Source organism: Otolemur garnettii, unplaced genomic scaffold (genome assembly GCF_000181295.1).
Source record: "Otolemur garnettii isolate 467f Iridium unplaced genomic scaffold, OtoGar3 scaffold00172, whole genome shotgun sequence".
Lineage (NCBI taxonomy): Eukaryota > Metazoa > Chordata > Mammalia > Primates > Galagidae > Otolemur > Otolemur garnettii.
Window position 1 is genome coordinate 880,933 of NW_003852567.1, and position 19,673 is coordinate 900,605.

General features: G+C 39.4%; 1 protein-coding gene across 1 annotated transcript in view; it reads right to left on the reverse strand.

Moving 5' to 3' along the window:
- LOC100942765 (phospholipid-transporting ATPase FetA-like) overlaps positions 1-19,673 on the reverse strand; it is a 137,163-nt gene that overhangs the window by 58,449 nt on the left and 59,041 nt on the right. The window contains exons 7-11 of the mRNA XM_012811646.2: positions 17,591-17,663; positions 17,182-17,252; positions 16,563-16,645; positions 15,663-15,821; positions 12,999-13,087 (exon numbers count right to left, since the gene is read on the reverse strand). Coding sequence (XP_012667100.2) covers positions 12,999-13,087; positions 15,663-15,821; positions 16,563-16,645; positions 17,182-17,252; positions 17,591-17,663 — 475 coding nt within the window. The remainder of the gene's footprint in view (positions 1-12,998; positions 13,088-15,662; positions 15,822-16,562; positions 16,646-17,181; positions 17,253-17,590; positions 17,664-19,673) is intronic.

Here is a 19,673-nt window from a genome sequence, read left to right on the forward strand (position 1 = left end):
TCTGGTCCCAGGCTTTTCTTTTTAGGGAGATTTTGTATAGTTGATGCTATTTCAGAACTTGATATAGGTCTGTTCAACATTTCCACTTCCTTCTGACTAACTCTTGGAAGGTGGCATGCTTCCAAGTACTGGTCAATTTCCTTCAGATTTTCATATTTCTCAGAATAGCTTCTTGTAATATTCATTAAAGATTTTTTGAATTTCTAAGGGGTCTGTTGTTATTTCATCTTTACCATTTCTAATTGATGAAATTAGAGATTTTACTCTTTTTTTCCTGGTTAGGGTGGCCTAAGGTTTATCTATGTTTTTGACCTTTTCAAAAAACCAACTTTTTGATTTATTGATCTGTTGTATAATCCTTTTGTTTTCACTTTCACTTAATTCTTCTCTAATTTTGGTTATTTCTTTCCTTCTGCTGGATTTGGGATTGGAATGTTCTTCCTTTTCCAGTTGTTTGAGATGTCCCATTAAGTTTTTAACTTCATTTCTTTCTATTCTCTTGAGGAAGGCTTGTAATGCTATAAATTTCCCTCTTAGGACTGCCTTAATGGTATCCCAGAGGTTCTGATAATTCATGTCTTCATTATTGTTTTGTTCTAAAAATTTGGTAATTTCCTTCTTAATCTTATCTCTGACCCACCTATCATTCAGCATAAGGTTATTTAGCTTCCATGTTTTTGTATGAGTCTGCAGATTCCTTTTGTTACTGAGTTCAACTTTTATTCCATGATGGTCTGAGAAGATGCAAGGAATAATTTCTATTCTTTTAAATTTGCTGAGGTTAGACTTGTGACCTAAGATGTGATTGATTTTGGAGTATATTCTGTGGGCTGATGAGAAAAATGTGTATTCAGTTTTGTTAGGATGAAATGTTCTGTGGATGTCTGTTAAATCCAAATGTTGGATGGTTAAGTTTAAATCTAAACTTTCTTTGCTCAGCTTCTTATTGGAGGATCTGTCCAACACTGCCAAAGGAGTGTTGAAGTCTCTGACAATGATGGTGTTGGAAGAAATCAAGTTGCTCATGCCTGTTAGAGTGTCTCTTATAAATTGAGGTGCATTCTGGTTGGGTGCATAAATATTAATAATTAAAATCTCATCCTATTGAATATTACCCTTAACAAATATAAAGTGACCATCCTTGTCCTTGCTTACTTTTGTTGGTTTAAAGCCTATTGTGTCTGCGAATAAAATTGCAACACCTGCTTTTTTCTGCTTTCCATTTGCCTGGAATATAGAGGACCATCCCTTCACCCTGAGCCTATATTTATCTTTTAAAGTAAGATGAGATTCTTGTATGCAGCAGATATCTGGCCTGAGTTTTTGTATTTATTCAGCCAACCTGTGCCTCTTTAGAGGACAATTTAAGCCATTCACATTGAGACTACTGATAAGCCTAGTAAAATTTTGGGTATTGAGTTTTTCGAAAGTCCAGTAGACATTTTTAATCCTTTTGCCACTGTGGAAGTTGGAATTTGATCAAAAGTTTCTGAGTATGTTTACTTTTGTGGTGGAGGATTGCACTGGTCATTATGGAGTATAGGTCTGAGAATTTCCTGGAGAGCTAGTTTAGTTATGGCAAATTTCTTCAATGTGTGAATGTCATTAAACTATTTAATTTCTCCATCATAGATGAAACTCAGTTTAGCTGGATACAGGATCCTGGGTTGAAAGTTGTTTTGTTTTAGGAGATTAAAAGTCAATGACCACTCTCTCCTAGCCTGAAAGGTTTCAGCAGAGAGATCTACAGTCATTCTAATATTCTTCCCCTTGTAGGTTATGGTTTTCTTACATCTGGCTGCTTTTAGAATTTTCTCTTTCATATTAACTTTAGTGAAGTTAATTATGATGTGCCTGGGTGGATGTCTTATTTGGGTTGAGTCATTCTGGGGTTCTGAAACTGTCTGCTATCTGATTTTCAGAATCTCTTGGCATATCTGGAAAGTTCTCTTTCATAATTTCATGAAGGAGAGCCTCTGTGTTTTGTGAAGCAACTCATCACCTTCAGGGATTCCTATAAGGCAAATATTAGTTTTCTTTGAATTATCCCAGATCTCTCTGAGAGAATGATCCATTTTTGCTCGCCATTTCTCATCCTCTTTGAGCGCTTGGGCACATTCAAAAGCTTTATCTTCAATGTTAGGGATCCTTTCTTCTGCCTGCTCCATTCTGTTAGCAAGGGATTCTACCATATTTTTCAGATCTTTGAGGGCTGCAAACTCTTGCCTCAATGTATCAAAATCTCTGGTCATTTTATCTTTGAAATTGTTGAATTCTTGAGACATCTTTTGAATAATTTGAAATTCTGATTCCCTTCTTTCCTCCATTCTGTTATCTTATTTGCTATCCAGACTCTGAACTTGATTTCTGACATCTGAGCCATCTGTTTATGGATGGAAGTCTTCAGTTGCATCTGCCATGTCCTTCCTTGGGAGGGTTGATCTACTCTGGTTATTCATGTTACCAGAGTTTCTCTGCTGATTCCACCCCATGCTTAATTTACATCATTTGGCTTTTCTCCTGGAGCTTTGCCAAGGACCTGTACAGGCCCCCTGAGAAACTGGGTGCCTCCTTGGTTTGGTGGGGGCTAAGTCGCTCTGTCTTGTTTTCAGATGGACTCTGTTCTACCCTAGTAAATTAGTTACTCTGGGTTGACATCTCAGTTGTGGAGAAATACCAGCAATTAAGTCACCCTGCCCCCCACAGACAACAACTGGAAAATGAAAATCACACCTTCCCACAACCACACACCCAGGATAGCACTTTGGATAGTCCTCAGGTGATTGGCACAGTTCAAGAGGTCCAAATCAATTGTCCCAGTCAGCACTGGTCTCCGGTGGGGGAGTTCAAAAGGTCTCTGCCAACTAGATAGCAGGGGTCTGCTGGCAGCTGAGGTATGACTGGCTCCAGTGCTCCATGAGGTCAGAAGGACCAACCTAGCAAATAAATTAGTCTGGGAAGGTTGATGCCTCCTTCCCCACCTTGCACCTCTGTCACACCCAGTCACTGGTAACCCCAGTGGGGCTGGGGCTGTGACCCAGTTCACCCCAGTGAGCAGATGCCCCAGGGGTTTATGTCTGCCTGAGTCAGAGAGAGATTTATGTCTCCTTAGCCAGGTCTCTGTTCTTGGCCATTATCTGGCAGGGAGAGGTGAGGCCTGACAACCTCGGGTGCTTAATGGAGGTGGGGCTGTTCACTCAGTTCTAGCCCTGCCCCGATTGATGTTGCTGGCAGAACAGCACAACTTCACAGTTTGTTTCTGTCCTGGTTATCAGACGCTGCTTGAGGTGACAGAAACCATGACTCAGTTCTGGGCAGTGGCAAGCAGTTGGAGCTCACACTGAGCTGTCAGTTCCTGCCTCTTCCTGCCTGCCTTTGTCTCAGCTATGATCCCCTGGGGGCCAGGTGTGTCTCAGCCTCAGTAAAGCAGACCTCTGGCTTGGCCCCTCCCTGGACCTCTGCTGGCTCTGCACGTGTGTATTCTAGTCCCTGTGCTCCTTTACTTACGCCCCAGATCTGTCCGCCAGTAGCTGCCACCGGAGAAGGTGCCTGGCTTCCTCTGGTTGACCAGAGAGACAGGGCGTGTCTGTCTAGAATAGCTGCCCCAGAGGCGTGAGCCTTACTGTTCCCACCACTGCTGTTTTTCTACATCTGGGGGCACAGCCACCACTCCTGTATGGTTCCCTCTCAGCTGACCATCCTCTCCTTATTCCTGTGCCTCAGAATCAGCACAGCTGAGCAAGGGCCCTTCCCCTGTCCACACCTCTCAAGAAAACGCCCAAGAAATCTGGACTCCATGGGGCACAGGCTTCCAGACCTTGGGGTGAGAGTGGAGGGGAGTTCTGGGAGTTCAGAATTGTAGGTAGAGAATATATACAGTTTTATATAGTTTTATGCCTAGCAGGAGAGTGTCATGGCACCCTAGTTGGGTAGGAGGTCCAGTTTTTTTTTTTTTTTTTTTGAGATGGAGCCTCAAGCTGTCCCCCTGGGTAGAGTGCCATGGCATCACAGCTCACAGCAACCTCCAACTCCTGGGCTCAAGCGAGTCTCCTGCCTCAGCCTCCCAAGAAGCTGGGACTACAGGTGCCCGCCACAACGCCTGGCCATTTTTTTGGTTGCAGCCATCATTGTTGTTTGGCCGGCCCAGGCTGGGGATTCGAACCCGCCACCTTAGGTGTATGTGGCTGGCGCCTTAGCCGCTTGAGCCACAGGCACCAAGCCAGGAGTTCCAGTTTTTAGAGGGTCTCTCCTGTGGGATGGAATGGGAGGACATTTGAACTCTGTTCACTTGTTTGTATGGAGTTTACTGCAAGCCCTTCTCATGGTGGAAGGGACTTCTGTCCACTTGGCGATGGATTCAATATGTTTTGTTTGTATCTTTGGGGTCACAGCTTGTCTCAGCAGGGTTGATATGCATTCTTCAACCTTCTCTCTTGGCTCAGCTCCAGACCATCAGCTTACTTGCTAAACTTCTGTCTTTTAACTCTCCTTCTGGATGGGAGCCTCTGTGGAAAGCTGGCTGCAGTCTGCCATCTTACCTCTGCCCCCTGAGTGTCAGCATTGAGCACCTTGGAGAAGGGTGTCCCCATTGTTGTGGTCCATCCAGGCAGAACCGGCAGAGCTGGCAAAGTCTTCCTTCTCGATCTTATTTCCACTTCCTCATCCTTCTCTTCAATGAGCCAAGTGAAAGCAAAGCTATCTCCATGGTTCAGATTAAGCACTGAGATCTACTGGTCTTGCTTTCCTTTTTGTATAGCCTACGTGTCCAATAGTAAACCTGAGACTACCTCCCAATTCTCCAGGACCTACATTAGCAGCTTCCATGGGAGAAAATGGGAAGGTAAAATGATTAGAATAAATAATGGGGAACTTTACAAAGCTGTTGGAGAAATTAATTACAGGGTAACTTTCAAGACCCCCTGCTTCATTCCTGTTGCCAGGATAACTATGAATTGCCCATGGTTCCCAGTGATGTGCTCTGCCACCACTGTTAGACCATGCACTACCAGAACCAGATCTTTCTGTTCAGGCTAAGCCACTAGAAAGGAAGACTATCTCTAATCAGACCAAGCCCCAGAGCACAGGGCTTCTCTTTAGCTTGAACCCTGCATAGGTAGGGCACTATCTTTTCTTTCCTCATACCTAGAACTTTTCCTGTCACTATGAAGCCTCCTTAAGCTCTTGCTCTAAGTTTCTTAATACTGTGAAGGAGTTTACTGGTACCTAGTTTTTAAAGCTTCACTTTGCTTCCTTTCTATAGATAGAAAGAAACAAGAAAGCATTAGTTTGGTTGTTCCTACAAAACCCAGAGATGACTTATGACCAGAGCCAGACAGATCTAAGAAGAGTAGACAGCTCCCCATCTAGCAAAAATTGTTTCCTGTTAAGCCTGAAATAAATGCTAAATTTTGTCACTCAAAACTGACATAGAACTAAGGCCACTTCTCTCACAGTAGAGCTCTTGGATCTCAAAGGCAGCCCATCAAGAGAAAGTACTCCTGGTCCTTTGGCCCATCACAACTGTGTTCTCTCTACAACGTGCCTTATCCCAAAGATATGTCCTGGATTTCTGGCACCATCCCAATTTCAAGAACTCTGATCCTTTGCTCCACAAATATACTACTAGTTAATAGATTGGGGTTCAGAAGGCATTGTCACTGGGAGGTTTGGTAACTGGGGAGAAGGTAGGGATCAAACTCCCAGCTCAGCTGTGGGCTCAACAGGAAGCAGCCTTGCTAAACATGCATCCTGTGTCTGTCAGATTGTTCGCCTATGAAACATTTTTCCAAAATGGGGGAAAAATGAAGTGTTTAAATCAGGAAAGATTTCTGCTTCAGCTTACTTTGAGAAATGAGAGTGTATTATATCTGACTACATCAACAATGTCCTAGCATATATACTATAAAAAACTACTGAGCTGTAAGAATCTTGCTAATTCCAGAACACTTCTTCATTTAATAATCATTAAATCAATATTTTTATTTCCTGAATACTGTGCAAAGCACTCCCCAAAATTTAGACACAAATATGACATGCTGGAGAAAATCACATTGCTCATGTCTGTTAGAGTCTCTCTTATAAATTGAGGTGCATTCTGGTCGGGTGCATAAATGTTAATAATTGAAATCTCATCATGTTGAGTGTTGCCCACCAACGATGGTTCAATATATGTAAATCCATAAATATAATACATCACATAAACAAATTAAAAAACAAAGATATATGATTCTCTCAATTGATGCAGAAAAAGCTTTTGATAATATCCAGCATCCTTTCTTGATCAGAACTCTTTAAGAAAATAGGTATAGAAGGAACATTTCTCAAACCAATAGAGGCCATCTACAACAAACCCACAGCCAATATTGTATTGAATGGAGTAAAATTGAAATCATTTCCACTCAGATTAGGAACTAGGCAAGGATGCCCATTGTCTCCACTGCTTTTTAGCATTGTAATGGAAGTCTTAGCCATTGCCATCAGGCAAGAGAAAGCAATTAAGGGGATCCAAATAGGACCAGAGGAGATCAAACTGTCACTCTTCGAAGATGATATGATTATATATCTGGAAAGCCCCAGGGACTCAACTACAAAACTCCTAGAAGTGATCAAGGAATACAGCAACATCTCAGGATACAAAATTAACACTCAACAAATCTGTAGCCTTTATATATACCAACAATAGTCAAGGGAAAAAAACAATGAAGGACTCTATTCCCTTTACAATAGTGCCAAAGAAGATGAAATATCTGGGAGTATATCTAACTAAGGACATGAAAGAGCTCTATAAAGAGAACTATGAAACTCTGAGAGAAGAAATAGCTGAAGATGTTAACAAATGGAAAAATATACCATGCTCATGGCTGGGAAGAATCAACGTTGTTAAAATGTCTATACTATCTAAAGCAATCTATAGATTTAATGTGATCCCTATTAAAGCACCTCTGTCATACATTAAAGATCTGGAAAAATTAGTACTTCGTTTTACATGGAAACAGAAAAAACCTCAAATAGCCAAGACATTACTTAGAAATAAAAACAAAGCAGGAGGAATAACGCTTCCAGACTTCAGACCATACTATAAATCTATAGTGATCAAAACAGCATGGTACTAAGGTAGATTTATGAAACAGAATTGAAGACCAAGAGGTGAACCCAGACACTTATTACCATTTGATCTTTGATAAGCTTATCAAAAACATAAATTGGGGGAAAGATTCCCTATTTAACAAATGGTGCTGGGTGAATTAGCTGGCGACCTGTAGAAGACTGAAACTGGACCCACACCTTTCTCCTCTAACAAACATTGACTCTCAATGGCTAAAGGACTTAAACTTAAGACATGAAACTATAAAAATTCTTGGATAGAGTGTAGGGGAAACTCTTGAAAAACTTGGCCTAGGAGAATACTTTATGAGGAGGACACCCTGGGCAATTGGAGCAACATCAAAAATACATTACTGGGATCTGATCAAATTAAAAAGTTTCTGCACTGCCAAGAACACACTAAGTAAAGCAAATAGACAGCCATCAGAATGGGAGGATTTTTGCAGGTTATATTTTCGACAAAGGTCTAATAACCAGAATCCACAGAGAACTGAAACTTAGTACTAAGAAACAAACAAGTGATCCCATTTCATTGTGGTCAAGAGACATGAACAAAAGCTTCTCTGAAGAAGACAGGTGCACAGTCTACAGACACATGAATAAATGCTCATCATCTTTAATCATCAGAGAAATGCAAGCCAAAACCACTTTGAGATACCATTTAACTCCAGTAAGAGTAGCCCACATCATAAAATCCCAAAACTGCAGATGTCAGCATGGGTGTGGAGAAAAGGAAACACTTCTGCACTGCTGGTGGGAATGCAAGCTAGTACATTCATTTTGGAAGGAAGTTTGGAGAACACTCAGGGATCTAAATGTAGACCTGCCGTTTGATCCTGCAATTCCTCTTCTAGGTGTATATCCAAAAGACCAAAAATCATTTGGCAACAAAGATATCTGTACCAGATTGTTCATTGCAGCTCAATTAATAATTGCCAAGTCATGGAAGAAGCCCAAGTGCCTATCAACCCATGAATGGATTAATAAATTATGGTATATGTGTACCATAAAATACTATGCAGCATTAAAAAAGATGGAGACTTTACCTCTTTCATGTTTACATGGATGGAGCCAGAAAATATTCTTAGTAAAGTATCTCAGGAATGGAAAAAATATATATCCAATGTACTCAGTACTACTATGAAACCAATTTATAATCACTCACATTTTCACATGAAAGATGAATCACAACTATAGCCCAGGATCAAGGAGGGAAGGGGCGGAGGATGGGAACGGAGGGCAGTGGATCGATAGACGGAGGGTTAATGGTGGGACCACACCTATGGACCATATTGCAAGTACAAGTTGGATCTATCAGGTGTAGAACACAAATGTCTTAACACTGTAATTGGATAAATAAAGTTGATTAGTAGGATGTAAACACTCTAATTTGTACAAATAATCAACACATTGAATCCCACAATGGCATAAATGTATTCATGATCTATGTATAAATGACTTATTAAAAAAAAAGAAAAGGTGACATTTATTTCATTTCTTTCTTTCTTTTTTAAACTTTGACTTGCTGTTTTATGAAATGGTGGCATTGAATAATGAAAAAGAAGAAGGCAAGGACCCTCGCAATTTCTAGGATCCTTCTAGGAGCCAGTGGTGTGAATGAGAAGTTTGCTGTAACTCTAATTCTCAATTTTTGTCAATATATTATCCCTATAAAATTTTTTAGGGACTTCTGTATGCCTAAACCCTCCTGGTGTGTTCCTTAGTTAACAAAAGTATTTTTCTCATATTTTCTAACTCTGTCTTTTCGTTTTATGATCTAGGAGAGTTTTTTAAAAATTCTATTTCAGCCTTTTAATTGGCTTTTTAATATTAACAATCCTGTTTTTACTTTCCCAAATTCTGTTTTGTTGTTGTCTTAGATTGCTTTTTTTCTACTTTTCCTTTTTTTAAAAAGCATTCTATTCTCACCTTATATATGCAACTGCTTCTTCTCTCTGAGAATAGTCATAAGAATTTTTTTGCAAAGTTATTTTCTTTCTCCTAGATTATAATTAGTTTACTTCAGGATCCATCATTTTATTTTATTTTATTTTTAGAGATGGGGATCTTGCCGTGTTGCTCAGGCTGGCATGTAGTGGCTACTCACAGGTGTGATCACAGAGCACTATACCCCCAGTTCCTGGGCTCAAGTGATCCTCCTGCTTCAGCCTCCCAAGTAGCTGAAACTACAGGCACATATCACCACACCCATTTAGTTTTAAAAAAAGTTTTGTAGAGATGGGAGGTCTTGCTATATTGCCCAGGCTGGACTCAACCTCCTGGCCTCAAGCAATCTTCCTGCCTCAGTTTCCCAAATTTCTGGCATTATAGGCATGAGCTGCTGCATGTGGCCCAGAGTCATTAATCTGTTTGTTCATCCTCATCTTTGTGCTATTGGTTTCCCTTTAGGACATTTAAAAATATGAGTAAAAGAATAGCTTGATCATTATAGATTGCTGGAGTAGGTTTTGTTCCCTTTGGTTAATTTTGTTTGCCCAATAGGACCATTCTTTTGAATGGAGACCCATGAGTTGTGTGTAGGTAGATGTTGTTTGACAGATTTAACCCCAGGGTGCACAATATGCTTACAGGAAAACTTGGGCCCCTCAAATTTAAAATTAATTGGGCTTTACTCTGAAGTGCTGACACCTGCATTAAAAGTCCTAGGCTTCTGCAATTAGGTTCTTAAATTCTCTCAAACGCAGTTCTCCTGTTTGGAATTGGAAGGCAAATATACTTGTTCTTATTGTATGTATGCTACACAGGTATGTACAGAGGGCCAATTGCTGCCCATGTTGTTTTATGGACAGTTTTTAAGTTCATTATTTTGATGACTTCCCACACCTGATGCTTGTTCTCTGTACCTGCTGACTCTAGCTGGGAGCCCCTCTTGAGCTCTATCATGAAGAATGCATTTCCACCAAAGCGTTTGCTATTCTCCTCTATAAACTGTCTGCCTTTCAAAAATTCATCAACATCTCAAGTTGAAGATGGCTCTTCAACCTTTGTCAAAGATGTTAGGTATTTATTTATGTTTGTACTTCTTTATGGGCATTTCATTTGGCTTGAACTGGAAGTGGGAATTCCTAGCAGCTATTCTGCCTGTGACATTTACACTGGCTGTCTGCTTCTTCCACCTGTGAGAGTCTGAGCAAAGAACTGAGGCCTCTCTCTGGAGACAGCTTTACAGAGCTCCCTATGGCCCCACTCTAATCTATACTGTTTGTTGTCTAGGCCTGATATTCAGCTCTCATCCTAGGGCTTCCATCCCTGTCCCCATGTTTCTTGGCTTCCATAACTTCTTCTTTCTTGGTTTACTCTCTTGTTTTGCTTAAGCATACATTCTAGAACAGTGGTTCTCAACCTTCCTAATGCTGTGGCCCTTTATTACAGTTCCTGTGGGTCACGATTCACAGGTTGAGAACTGCTGTTCTAGAAGCTTCCCAAGAAAGGATACATGATGAGTAAAATTTTTTGTCTTTGCACATATGGATATTTATTTACACTTGAATTTCATTGGTAGTTCCATTGGATTTAGAATTATAGATTGCAAATAATTTTCTGCCAGATTTTTGAAGGCATTTATCCTTTGCTGAGAAAGCCAAATGCTATTCTGATTCATGATCTTTATATATGATCTTTTTTTTTCCTCTCTGAAAGCTTTTAGGACCCGCTTCTCAATTTTATAATTTCTTCTTATGTGTTTGATCTGTCATGTTAAATAGGAGTTGTCATGTGTTTTAATTTTGTTTCCCTAGGGAGACAGCAACGATAGCAGAGAGAACATTGACTCTGAAAATTTATGTCTAAATGGATAGATGTGATTATTTAATAAAGTGATGTACATAAAGCACTTGGCACATATTGCTATTAGTGTACCCCTCCCCCACCAAATGGACTTACACACTTGAAGGGTGGAGGTCTTATATACCTTTATGATTCTCATTAACATCTAGCATGTGCTGGGCACATCAGAGATTTTCAATAAATATGATTTAATGACTTGTCTGCTATTATTTTTCTGTGAGACTTTAATGATACTTTACTATGTTTCAATTTATAATTTGTCAAATGGAAAAAATAATTCTTGACTTGCTTATTGCTCATGGGTATAATGAGGCTACAATTAATGATGTGAAAATAAAAAGTTAAAATTCTTCTATAGATGTCAATTATTATCTCTGCAATTCAGACAGGCATACAAATAGTTGAACCTTCCTAGGCAGATGGGAGACATCCTGTTTTGAAGACAAGCCTAGGATAAATGACCTAGCTTACTGTCTAATGATAAATATTCCCAGGATTGTCAAAAGAATAGCTGCCTTTGTCATCCTCTAGATTTCTTAATGGTGACTGCTTTCCTCATTAAAAAAAACAAAAAATGAGCTGGACAGTGTCTCATGCCTATGATCCTACCACTTTGGGAGGCTGACATGGGAAGATCACTTAAGGTCAGGAATTCTAGACTAGCCTGAACAAGAGTGAAATCCTATTTCTACAAAAAATAGAAAAATTAGCCAGGCATGGAAGTGCATACCTGTAGTCCTGGCTACTTGGGAGGCTGACACAGGAGTTGAGGTTGCTTTGAGCTATGATGACACCACTGCATTCTAGCCTGGGCAACAGAGTGAGCTCTTGTTTCAAAAACAAACAACCCCCCCTCCAAAATACCCTGAAACAAACAAATAAAAGCTCATATACAGACAGTTCCCAAGTTACAAACATCTGACTTATATACAACTCACTAATGAAGGCTATTACAGGGAATAGGTAAATGTACTTGTCCAACTTACATGCAAATTCCACTTAAGAACAAAAGTATGGAACCTATCTTGTTTGTAACCTGGCATTACCTAAACTAAATCCAAAGGATTTTGAGAAGGAACTCTCATATTTCTTGTAATAAATAAAGGAGAAAAGCAGTTGACAATTCAGACATTAATTAGAAGTATACAGAAAGAAAATACATTTTCCAGTTTTCAGAATCTAAATAATAGAGTAAAAATGAAAATGAAGAGTCATGAAATTAAGTGTAGATATCACTATAACTATTCAGCTATGCAAATAAACTATTTAAATAAAGAAATTAATCTGTCCATATCTAACACAAATAAAGGCAGCCTATATTAGATATCATAGAAATAAATTAACTTATTAATTAGCCTCCAATTTAAACTTCTATTGTCAAATCTGATTATTATATATTGTAGAGCTTTTCAAATTTCTTCTTAGCAGAAGAACCTTATATTTTTCCAACTGATCTTACTTATAAAACAGACAAATGTGAAGCTGCTCTTTCTGAAGCAAAAATTTCAAAGCCACATGTGGTGCTCCAGATCCTCAAGTGTAGCGCCTCAACCGAATCCAAACTTCACAGAACAAATCCCTTTACTGAAAGGATTTGTTCTATAAAATTTGGATTCAGGCAAGAGGCTGCGCTCAAGAATTCAGAAGGCCATGGTTTCCCTACCCCTGCATGACAGCAGACCTCAAGACTCCTCTAAGAAAACAGTTTGAAAATCTAAATTTAAAAAAGGCATAATACTAGCCTAAGGAAGGTGTTATTAAAGTGGTCATCAGTAAAACTGATTATAAGGAAATAAAAATGTGTTTTAATTTGTAAAGTAGGGCCCTTGATCCAATCTGGTGCCACTAATCAAAACAAAATACCTTCTTAAACAATTTGCAACTATCCTCCACAACGGTGTGTATAAACTAGGCTCACAAGTAAATTGGCTCTATTCTTTTCTGCTTCAGAAGTTAGTCTGTGGGGTTTTAAAACTGCTTTAGACTTTAAAACAACTAAATTCTGAGTTGGAAATAGAATCTTAACTGTGGAAGGAAGGGAAGTACATCTATTTGTAAAAAAGCAGAGAAAAAAAACTTTAACTTACCCAGAGCACGAGGACATTCATAAGATGGTCTATCTGTGTTCGTTTTAAGGTGTACTTTCCACTGTTTTGCATTAATTTGGTGTCTGGCCCTAAGTAAAGTAGGGAGACATTAGATCTTATACTCAGAGTCTTGGAACTAACTGGAATTTACCTGTATAATCACCTAATCTAAACTTTTATCCAATTCCAGGGAACAAAGCCTTAGAGAAAGGCTCACAGTGGATGCCAATAACTCAAAGAATGGAAAATTTATTTCTAAGGATAGCTCTAACCACTTCTGTAAATTGCATCCATGTAGACCCATCTTTTTGTAGTACCTCACACAGTCTCCACTTTCACAAATGAGTTATGTTGGAATAGGAGTCACAAGCTTTTCTCTTATCACCATCTGGTTTATTTAACTTAGAGAAGGAATTTTCTGATAAAGAGATCTCTCCTTTCTTTTTTTTGAGATGGAGTCTTATTATATTGCCCTTGGTAGAGTGCCACAGAATCACAGCTCACAGCAACCTCAAATTCTTGGGCTTAAGTGATTCTCTTGCCTCAGCCTCCCAAGTAGCTGGGACTACAGGCATCCACAACGCCTGCCTAATTTTTGTTGCAGTTGTCATTGTTGTTTAGCTGGCCCAGGCTGGGTTCCAACCTACCAGCCTCAGTGTATGTGGCCGATACCATAACCACTGTGCTATGGGCGCTGAGCCAGATCTCTACTTTCTTTTGGGGAACCCTACTTCCTACTTCTGGCCCAAGCTACATTTAAAGTTTCTAACTGGAAAAACAAGAAAGGAAAAGGCAATGGCAGTGATTTCTTCTGAGGTGAAAGCTGGGGAGCTGAGACTTTTTTTTTTTTTGAGTCTCACGCAGTCACCTTGGGTAGAGTGCCATGGTATTATAGTTGTGTCATAGCTCACAGCAATCTCAAACTCCTTGGGCTTGAGTAATCCTCTTGCCTCAGCCTCCCAAGTAGCTGGGACCACAGGTGCCCACCACAATGCCTGGTTAGTTTTTCTATTTTTAGTAGAGATAGGTGTTGTTTTTTGGCTCAGGCTGGTCTGGAACTCCTGAGCTCAGGCCATCCACCCACCTCAGCCTCCCAGAGTGCTAGGATTACAGGCATGAGCCACTATGCCTGGCCTAGGAGTTGAGATCCATCTGGTGCTAAGACACACCTGTGTTTATCATGATGGGATAGACAAATAGTAGTAAAGAGCTTTTAATGGTCAGTGGGACCAGAGCTGGAAATCATTTACCAGAAATATGACTGAAGAAAAAACATAAAAGGTTTATAAGCAACAATTTTTCTGGCCTTTTACTATCTGATTGTTATTATTACAGGTGCTCTAATGATAGAATTTCATCAATGTTTACATAGGGAGAGCTGGAACATCTATATTGGGCAAACACTGAGAATGCATGGCTTCAGCTATGCCATTCTTTCCTCTTAAATATTCCTTGAAGTCCTTGAAGTCTTGAGAAGTTTGGCTCAGACTCTGGAACCTACAGGGACCATATCTTTCAAGGGTTCTTAGAAAAACTGTCCTATGCCAGAAGAAGGCAGAAATCATGGTCAAAAGTTGGCACCACGTAGCAAGAACTGCAACTCAGTTCTGCGCTGAATACCTCAAAAATGCCATCATCAATTCTCTGCTCAGTTTCCCAGAGCTATTCACTACCATGTAACCAACAAAGAGTCAGAAGGACAACTTAACTAAATTTGTGCTGGTTAGCAACATCACTGCTATTGCTTTAGGAAAAAATCTTTGGCTGAAAAATAAGCTTTTTATGAGTGACAATTATGTGTGGGTAGCCACTGAAGAACAGTGAAGAAAGGCCACTTTAAATATTTTGAGCTTAGGAACTAAGAAGCCTAGAAATGGTTACTCTAGAACAAGAACCAATGAAGGAATTTCCACCAGTGCCTCCCTGGACTCTTAAGCTTCTTCCTAGGGCTTAGGTTCCATTGTTTTCCATAGAAGTCTAAAAGCCCCATGTCTAGGAGTAGATTCTCTAGAAAGGAAGCTCTGGGAAGCTGAGTTGAGTAGTAGTCACTGTGGCATATCTTTCTCAATACTTCCTACTATGGTCATTGTCATCAATGTCCATTGTCACCGAGGCTAAAGAGTAACACAGTGGCTTCCTCCATTTTCCTGACCTGCATCATAATCCAAGAAAATCCCTCACTAAACATAATGGATTGTGGTTCTAAAGGTCATCTCAAAAGGGTCCACTGGTAATGATCCATACATAACTTTTCTCTTCCTGGGGGTAATCCACATATATAATTCCCCTTTCACATGCTAATTCTATTATATCATACTTCCTGTATGTACGTATAGCCTCTCTTGTGTCCAGATATGGTTGGACAGACTCATGAATGCCCAGTGGTCTTGGAACACAAAGCCTTCCTCTAATACAGGGAGAGGTAATATGGTGGAAGCTTATTGCTTAGAAAAAAGAAGTCATTAAAAAAAAAATTAGTTTTTTTCTTAAATTTCCCATCCATTTATCCATCCATCCACTTCCCTTTCTATCTATCTCAAAGTCATAGTGCTCTGATGCATATCTGAGTATCATATTTATATCCTGAAAACTAAGCACTCACAACTTGACCATGAATGGAAGCCAGCAGGCTGGGGGTCTGGGTGTGGCCCTGGGGAAACATACCAGTATAAATCACTAGGCCATAGCACCAGTCTGTATTCCTGATGATGCAGCCTCGGAGTAGTAGCTTGTCATGGTCCAGGACATAATTTTTTCCCTTAAAAGTCAATATTCCTGCAAATTTGTCCAGTTTGTTATTGGGAGGCTCACACTTCACTTCTCCTGCAGAAGAATAAAGGAGAGGGAGTCCTGGCTCTATAATCTTAGGCTTTTCCTAACAGGACAGAAAGAGGCTTAACAGAAAAGAGACAAGAAAATCTCTCTTTTGAAATACATATAAATATTTTTCCTCTACTCTCTCAGCTACTGCCCATTTCTTGTCAGCTCCCTTCAGAAAAGCAGACAAAAGCTTCCAGTACCAAAGAAGAATTATTCTGGATGTGCCATGGATCATCCAGAGAGAGAAAATCCACATGATAACTTATCACCATCCGTACTCTCAGATCATATGAGCTCTAAATCTGAAGAAACTAAGAGACTAACTTAAAACAAGCCTATTTCAAATGGAAATAATTGGGATTTTCCCTGATTAGTAAAGTAAATATTTCCTTCGTAAATATTTGTGTAATTCTAAAAGGATAGAGTAAAATTCACCCATTATCATGAGAAAAGTACTTAAAAACTTTTGGACTACATCTTCCACATTTTTCTATGTATGTACTCATAAACATATATATGTTTTCAAAACCAGGCTTATGTTATACATACTATGCACACTCTTTTGTAATTTGTACTTTTCTTTTACTAATTATACATCAAATATTTTTTCCATGTCAATAAGTATCAACTTGTATATTATTTGTAATAAATTGTATAGAAACCACTGTATATAGAAACCATACCTTATTTAACCAGTTCTCTGCTGATGAAAATTTGTGTGAACAAACTTATTTCCAGACTCACCATCAAAGGCAGACAGCAACTCCAGGTTATCTTCCATCTCACTGGTAATTGAGATGGCCTGTTTCACTTTCAGGTTGGTTTCACTGGAGTAAAGGACATAGGATTGCCAGAGTACAGGACACATATACAATAGCAGCACAAGTCTAGTTTCTTCTACTTTTTCATGGGGTTTTAGAAAAATAGATGTTGCCAGTAGAGCTTGGGCTACATGTTTGAGCCATAAGAGTCACTGCCAGTGTTCCTCTCTTTCACAGGCAGTAATGAAGTGAGATAGCTTTTCAGGAAAGCTGAGTGTTAGCCTACCCACTCTCCCATCTTTCCTCTTATTCTTTGTAACACATCGTTACTACTTAACCCATGAAATCTAGCTGGCCAGGAGCTCTACAGAAGGCAAAAAGATGTCACAAAATAACATAGAGGTGACACCTGCACCCTTCAAGAATAATGAGCAAGAAAGGTAACAATCTGTATATACTTGGATACTTCTAAGCCCTCTGGCTCCTATACTACCACATCTATCTGAGGGTAAAATTCATTCCTGCATCTTACTCTCCCTAAGCCAGAGACCACTCTAAGCTGGCTAAATTGTCTTTATAGAATATCAGGAGGGAACACTTACCCATCCAGGTCTGCTGTCTCTACATATGTCAGACTGTATGGCTCACTGCTAGAGAGTAATAACATATCCGCCTGTGGTCAGAAAAGTCAGAGAAAATAAAGAAAGCAGGAAGGCTGGCTTTAATCATTCTAGTGTGACAAGAACAGGAACAAATGTTCACCCTAAGAGTTTTACAGACATTGGTTTACTTTGTTTGAGAACCATCACTGAAGCTACTTACACTTTACATACATGTAGCTATGTTGAGACATGGGCAAGAACAAGCTTCTTACCGTGGGAGCTATTGATCTCTGATGCAAAGTGCAGCAGATGAAGGTCACCAAAAGCAGTGCTAGCAGAAGTGCTGCAAGGGTTCCTGGTATACGCTCAAGACAAAAAAGTAAAAGCTACAGCCAAAAGAGGTACTCACCGTGACAGGCTGATTATTTTCTAGTTTTATTATATCGCCCACTTGGACATTCATCCATTTGTCTTCCTTCATCCTGTAAGAGAATGACCTTTGAATGTTTGTTCTGAGAATTTCCCCAAAGCTCTGTCTTGACAATGGAGGACCTCTCTCTTTCATCCCCACTGACTGAATCGAATGAAGACAAGGCTCAGGAAGGGTAAACTAGTTTGTGACACATCCTTGCTGCCCATTTCTCTTGCTTTAGGCTATACGGGTTTTCTAAAACCCTATACAAGTATATGCAGACATACTTGCACATAATTTTTTTAAGTAAAATAGTTCAAATAGTAAAGAAGTATATAAAAAGAATAAAAATTAAAGTCTCCTCTGTCCCCAACTGTTAGTTTTGCACCACAAAGGTAGCCACTATTAGTATTTTTTTTTTTATTATTCCTTGTGAGAAAGGACTAAGAAGGACATGTGTATACCACAAGCATTTTCAGAACATGAGCTATCCTCTTGCTGACAATTCTATTATGCCAACCATTCCCTGAGCTGGGAAAGAGAGGGTCTGTCTAGAGCAGCAGTTCTCAACCACAGGAACTGTATTAAAGGGTTGCAGCATTAGAAGGTTGAGAACCACTGCCTAGAGGACACTGTTCTTTTCACCTCTGAATGTGGCCTTGTTATCCTTACAGCATGACATACATCAACACTTTGCAAATACATAAAGGCATGGGTATTCCTAGAATACCTTTCCTAAAAAGATGCTTTGAGAAAGGTTAATTTCTTTAATATCCCCCCCCCAAGTCCTTTTATATAAATTTACTTGATTAATACAAGTACTAGCCCTGGAGAAAGACATCTACATATTTATTTTATTTTGTCTTACTCAACATTTACTTTTGCTAGTTCTCTGGCATTCTATTTGCCATGATCTTCACCAGTAAAATATGAAGAGAAAGAAGGGCTACAACATTCTGGCTTCTCTTGGAGATTTGAAAACTTACATTTTACTACATGAGGATCTGTTAAATGATTATCAATTTGTTTCTGGGCATTAAACAATAATGTGTCCCAGATTTGGGAGAGGGGCAAACATTCCATACTGATTTAAAATACTCATTCCTATTGTGCCATAAGTACATTATTAATTACCAAGCATTGCATCCTAACTTTTGGTTTAGAAAATATGGTAAGAGAGCTAGAGAAGGCAATGCTTTGAGTTCAGGGGTGACCATTCATATTATATTCTCTGCTTTATGTGAAAGCTACCTCCTATAGTTCCATAGCACACTGGTACTTCTCATACTATAAATTTAGAAATGCTAGGTAACATAAAGCCAACATTATTTTAAATGTAAGGCTGTACTTGCCATAAAGTAAGGAGCTAGGAAAAAAGAAGGGAATGAAATCTATAAACTGTAAGTATGTTCTGATGCTTTCTTCTGCTAAGAAGAAGATAATTTGCCCGTTTTGTGATACTGCAATATCAACCTTAAACAAATTCAATGCTCATCAGCTTTATAACACTCATAAGGACCACAGATACTTTCAACTAGAGGGAGAGGTGTGAAAGATTGTAAATGAGTCTTAACAATGTGTTTATGAGGCAAGGTCATCAATTCATCCCCTATACAGCATCTCACACGTTGGCTTTAAAATCCTGAGCTGCTGCAGCTGCTTTAGTGGCATCTTTGATCAATGTTGCACCCTAAACAGAATATTTATGGCCCCAAATGTTCTAATTCAATCTCCTGGCATGGTATAACTTCAGCATCTCAAAGGTTAAGATCTATGCCACCCCTCGCACTGGGGAGCAGAGATCTCAATCCCTTTCAGCCCAGTGCTAATAGTCGAGGACTTGGCTTGGCAGCCTTACTCACTTTGCAAGTGCTGATGAAGAAATAACCGTAAGGCGTGATGCTTCTGAAGGTTGTGTGTGGCCTGAGCAAGTAAATGGTGTCTGCCTTAGTTACACAGTAGCAAACCCAGTGATTGGGCTCTAGCTTGGCCAGTTTCTAATACATTCAGTTTTGTCCTTCCTTTTCTTTTTAAAAATTTTTATTTATGTTTTTTCCTTTCCTTTCTTTTTTTTTTTTTT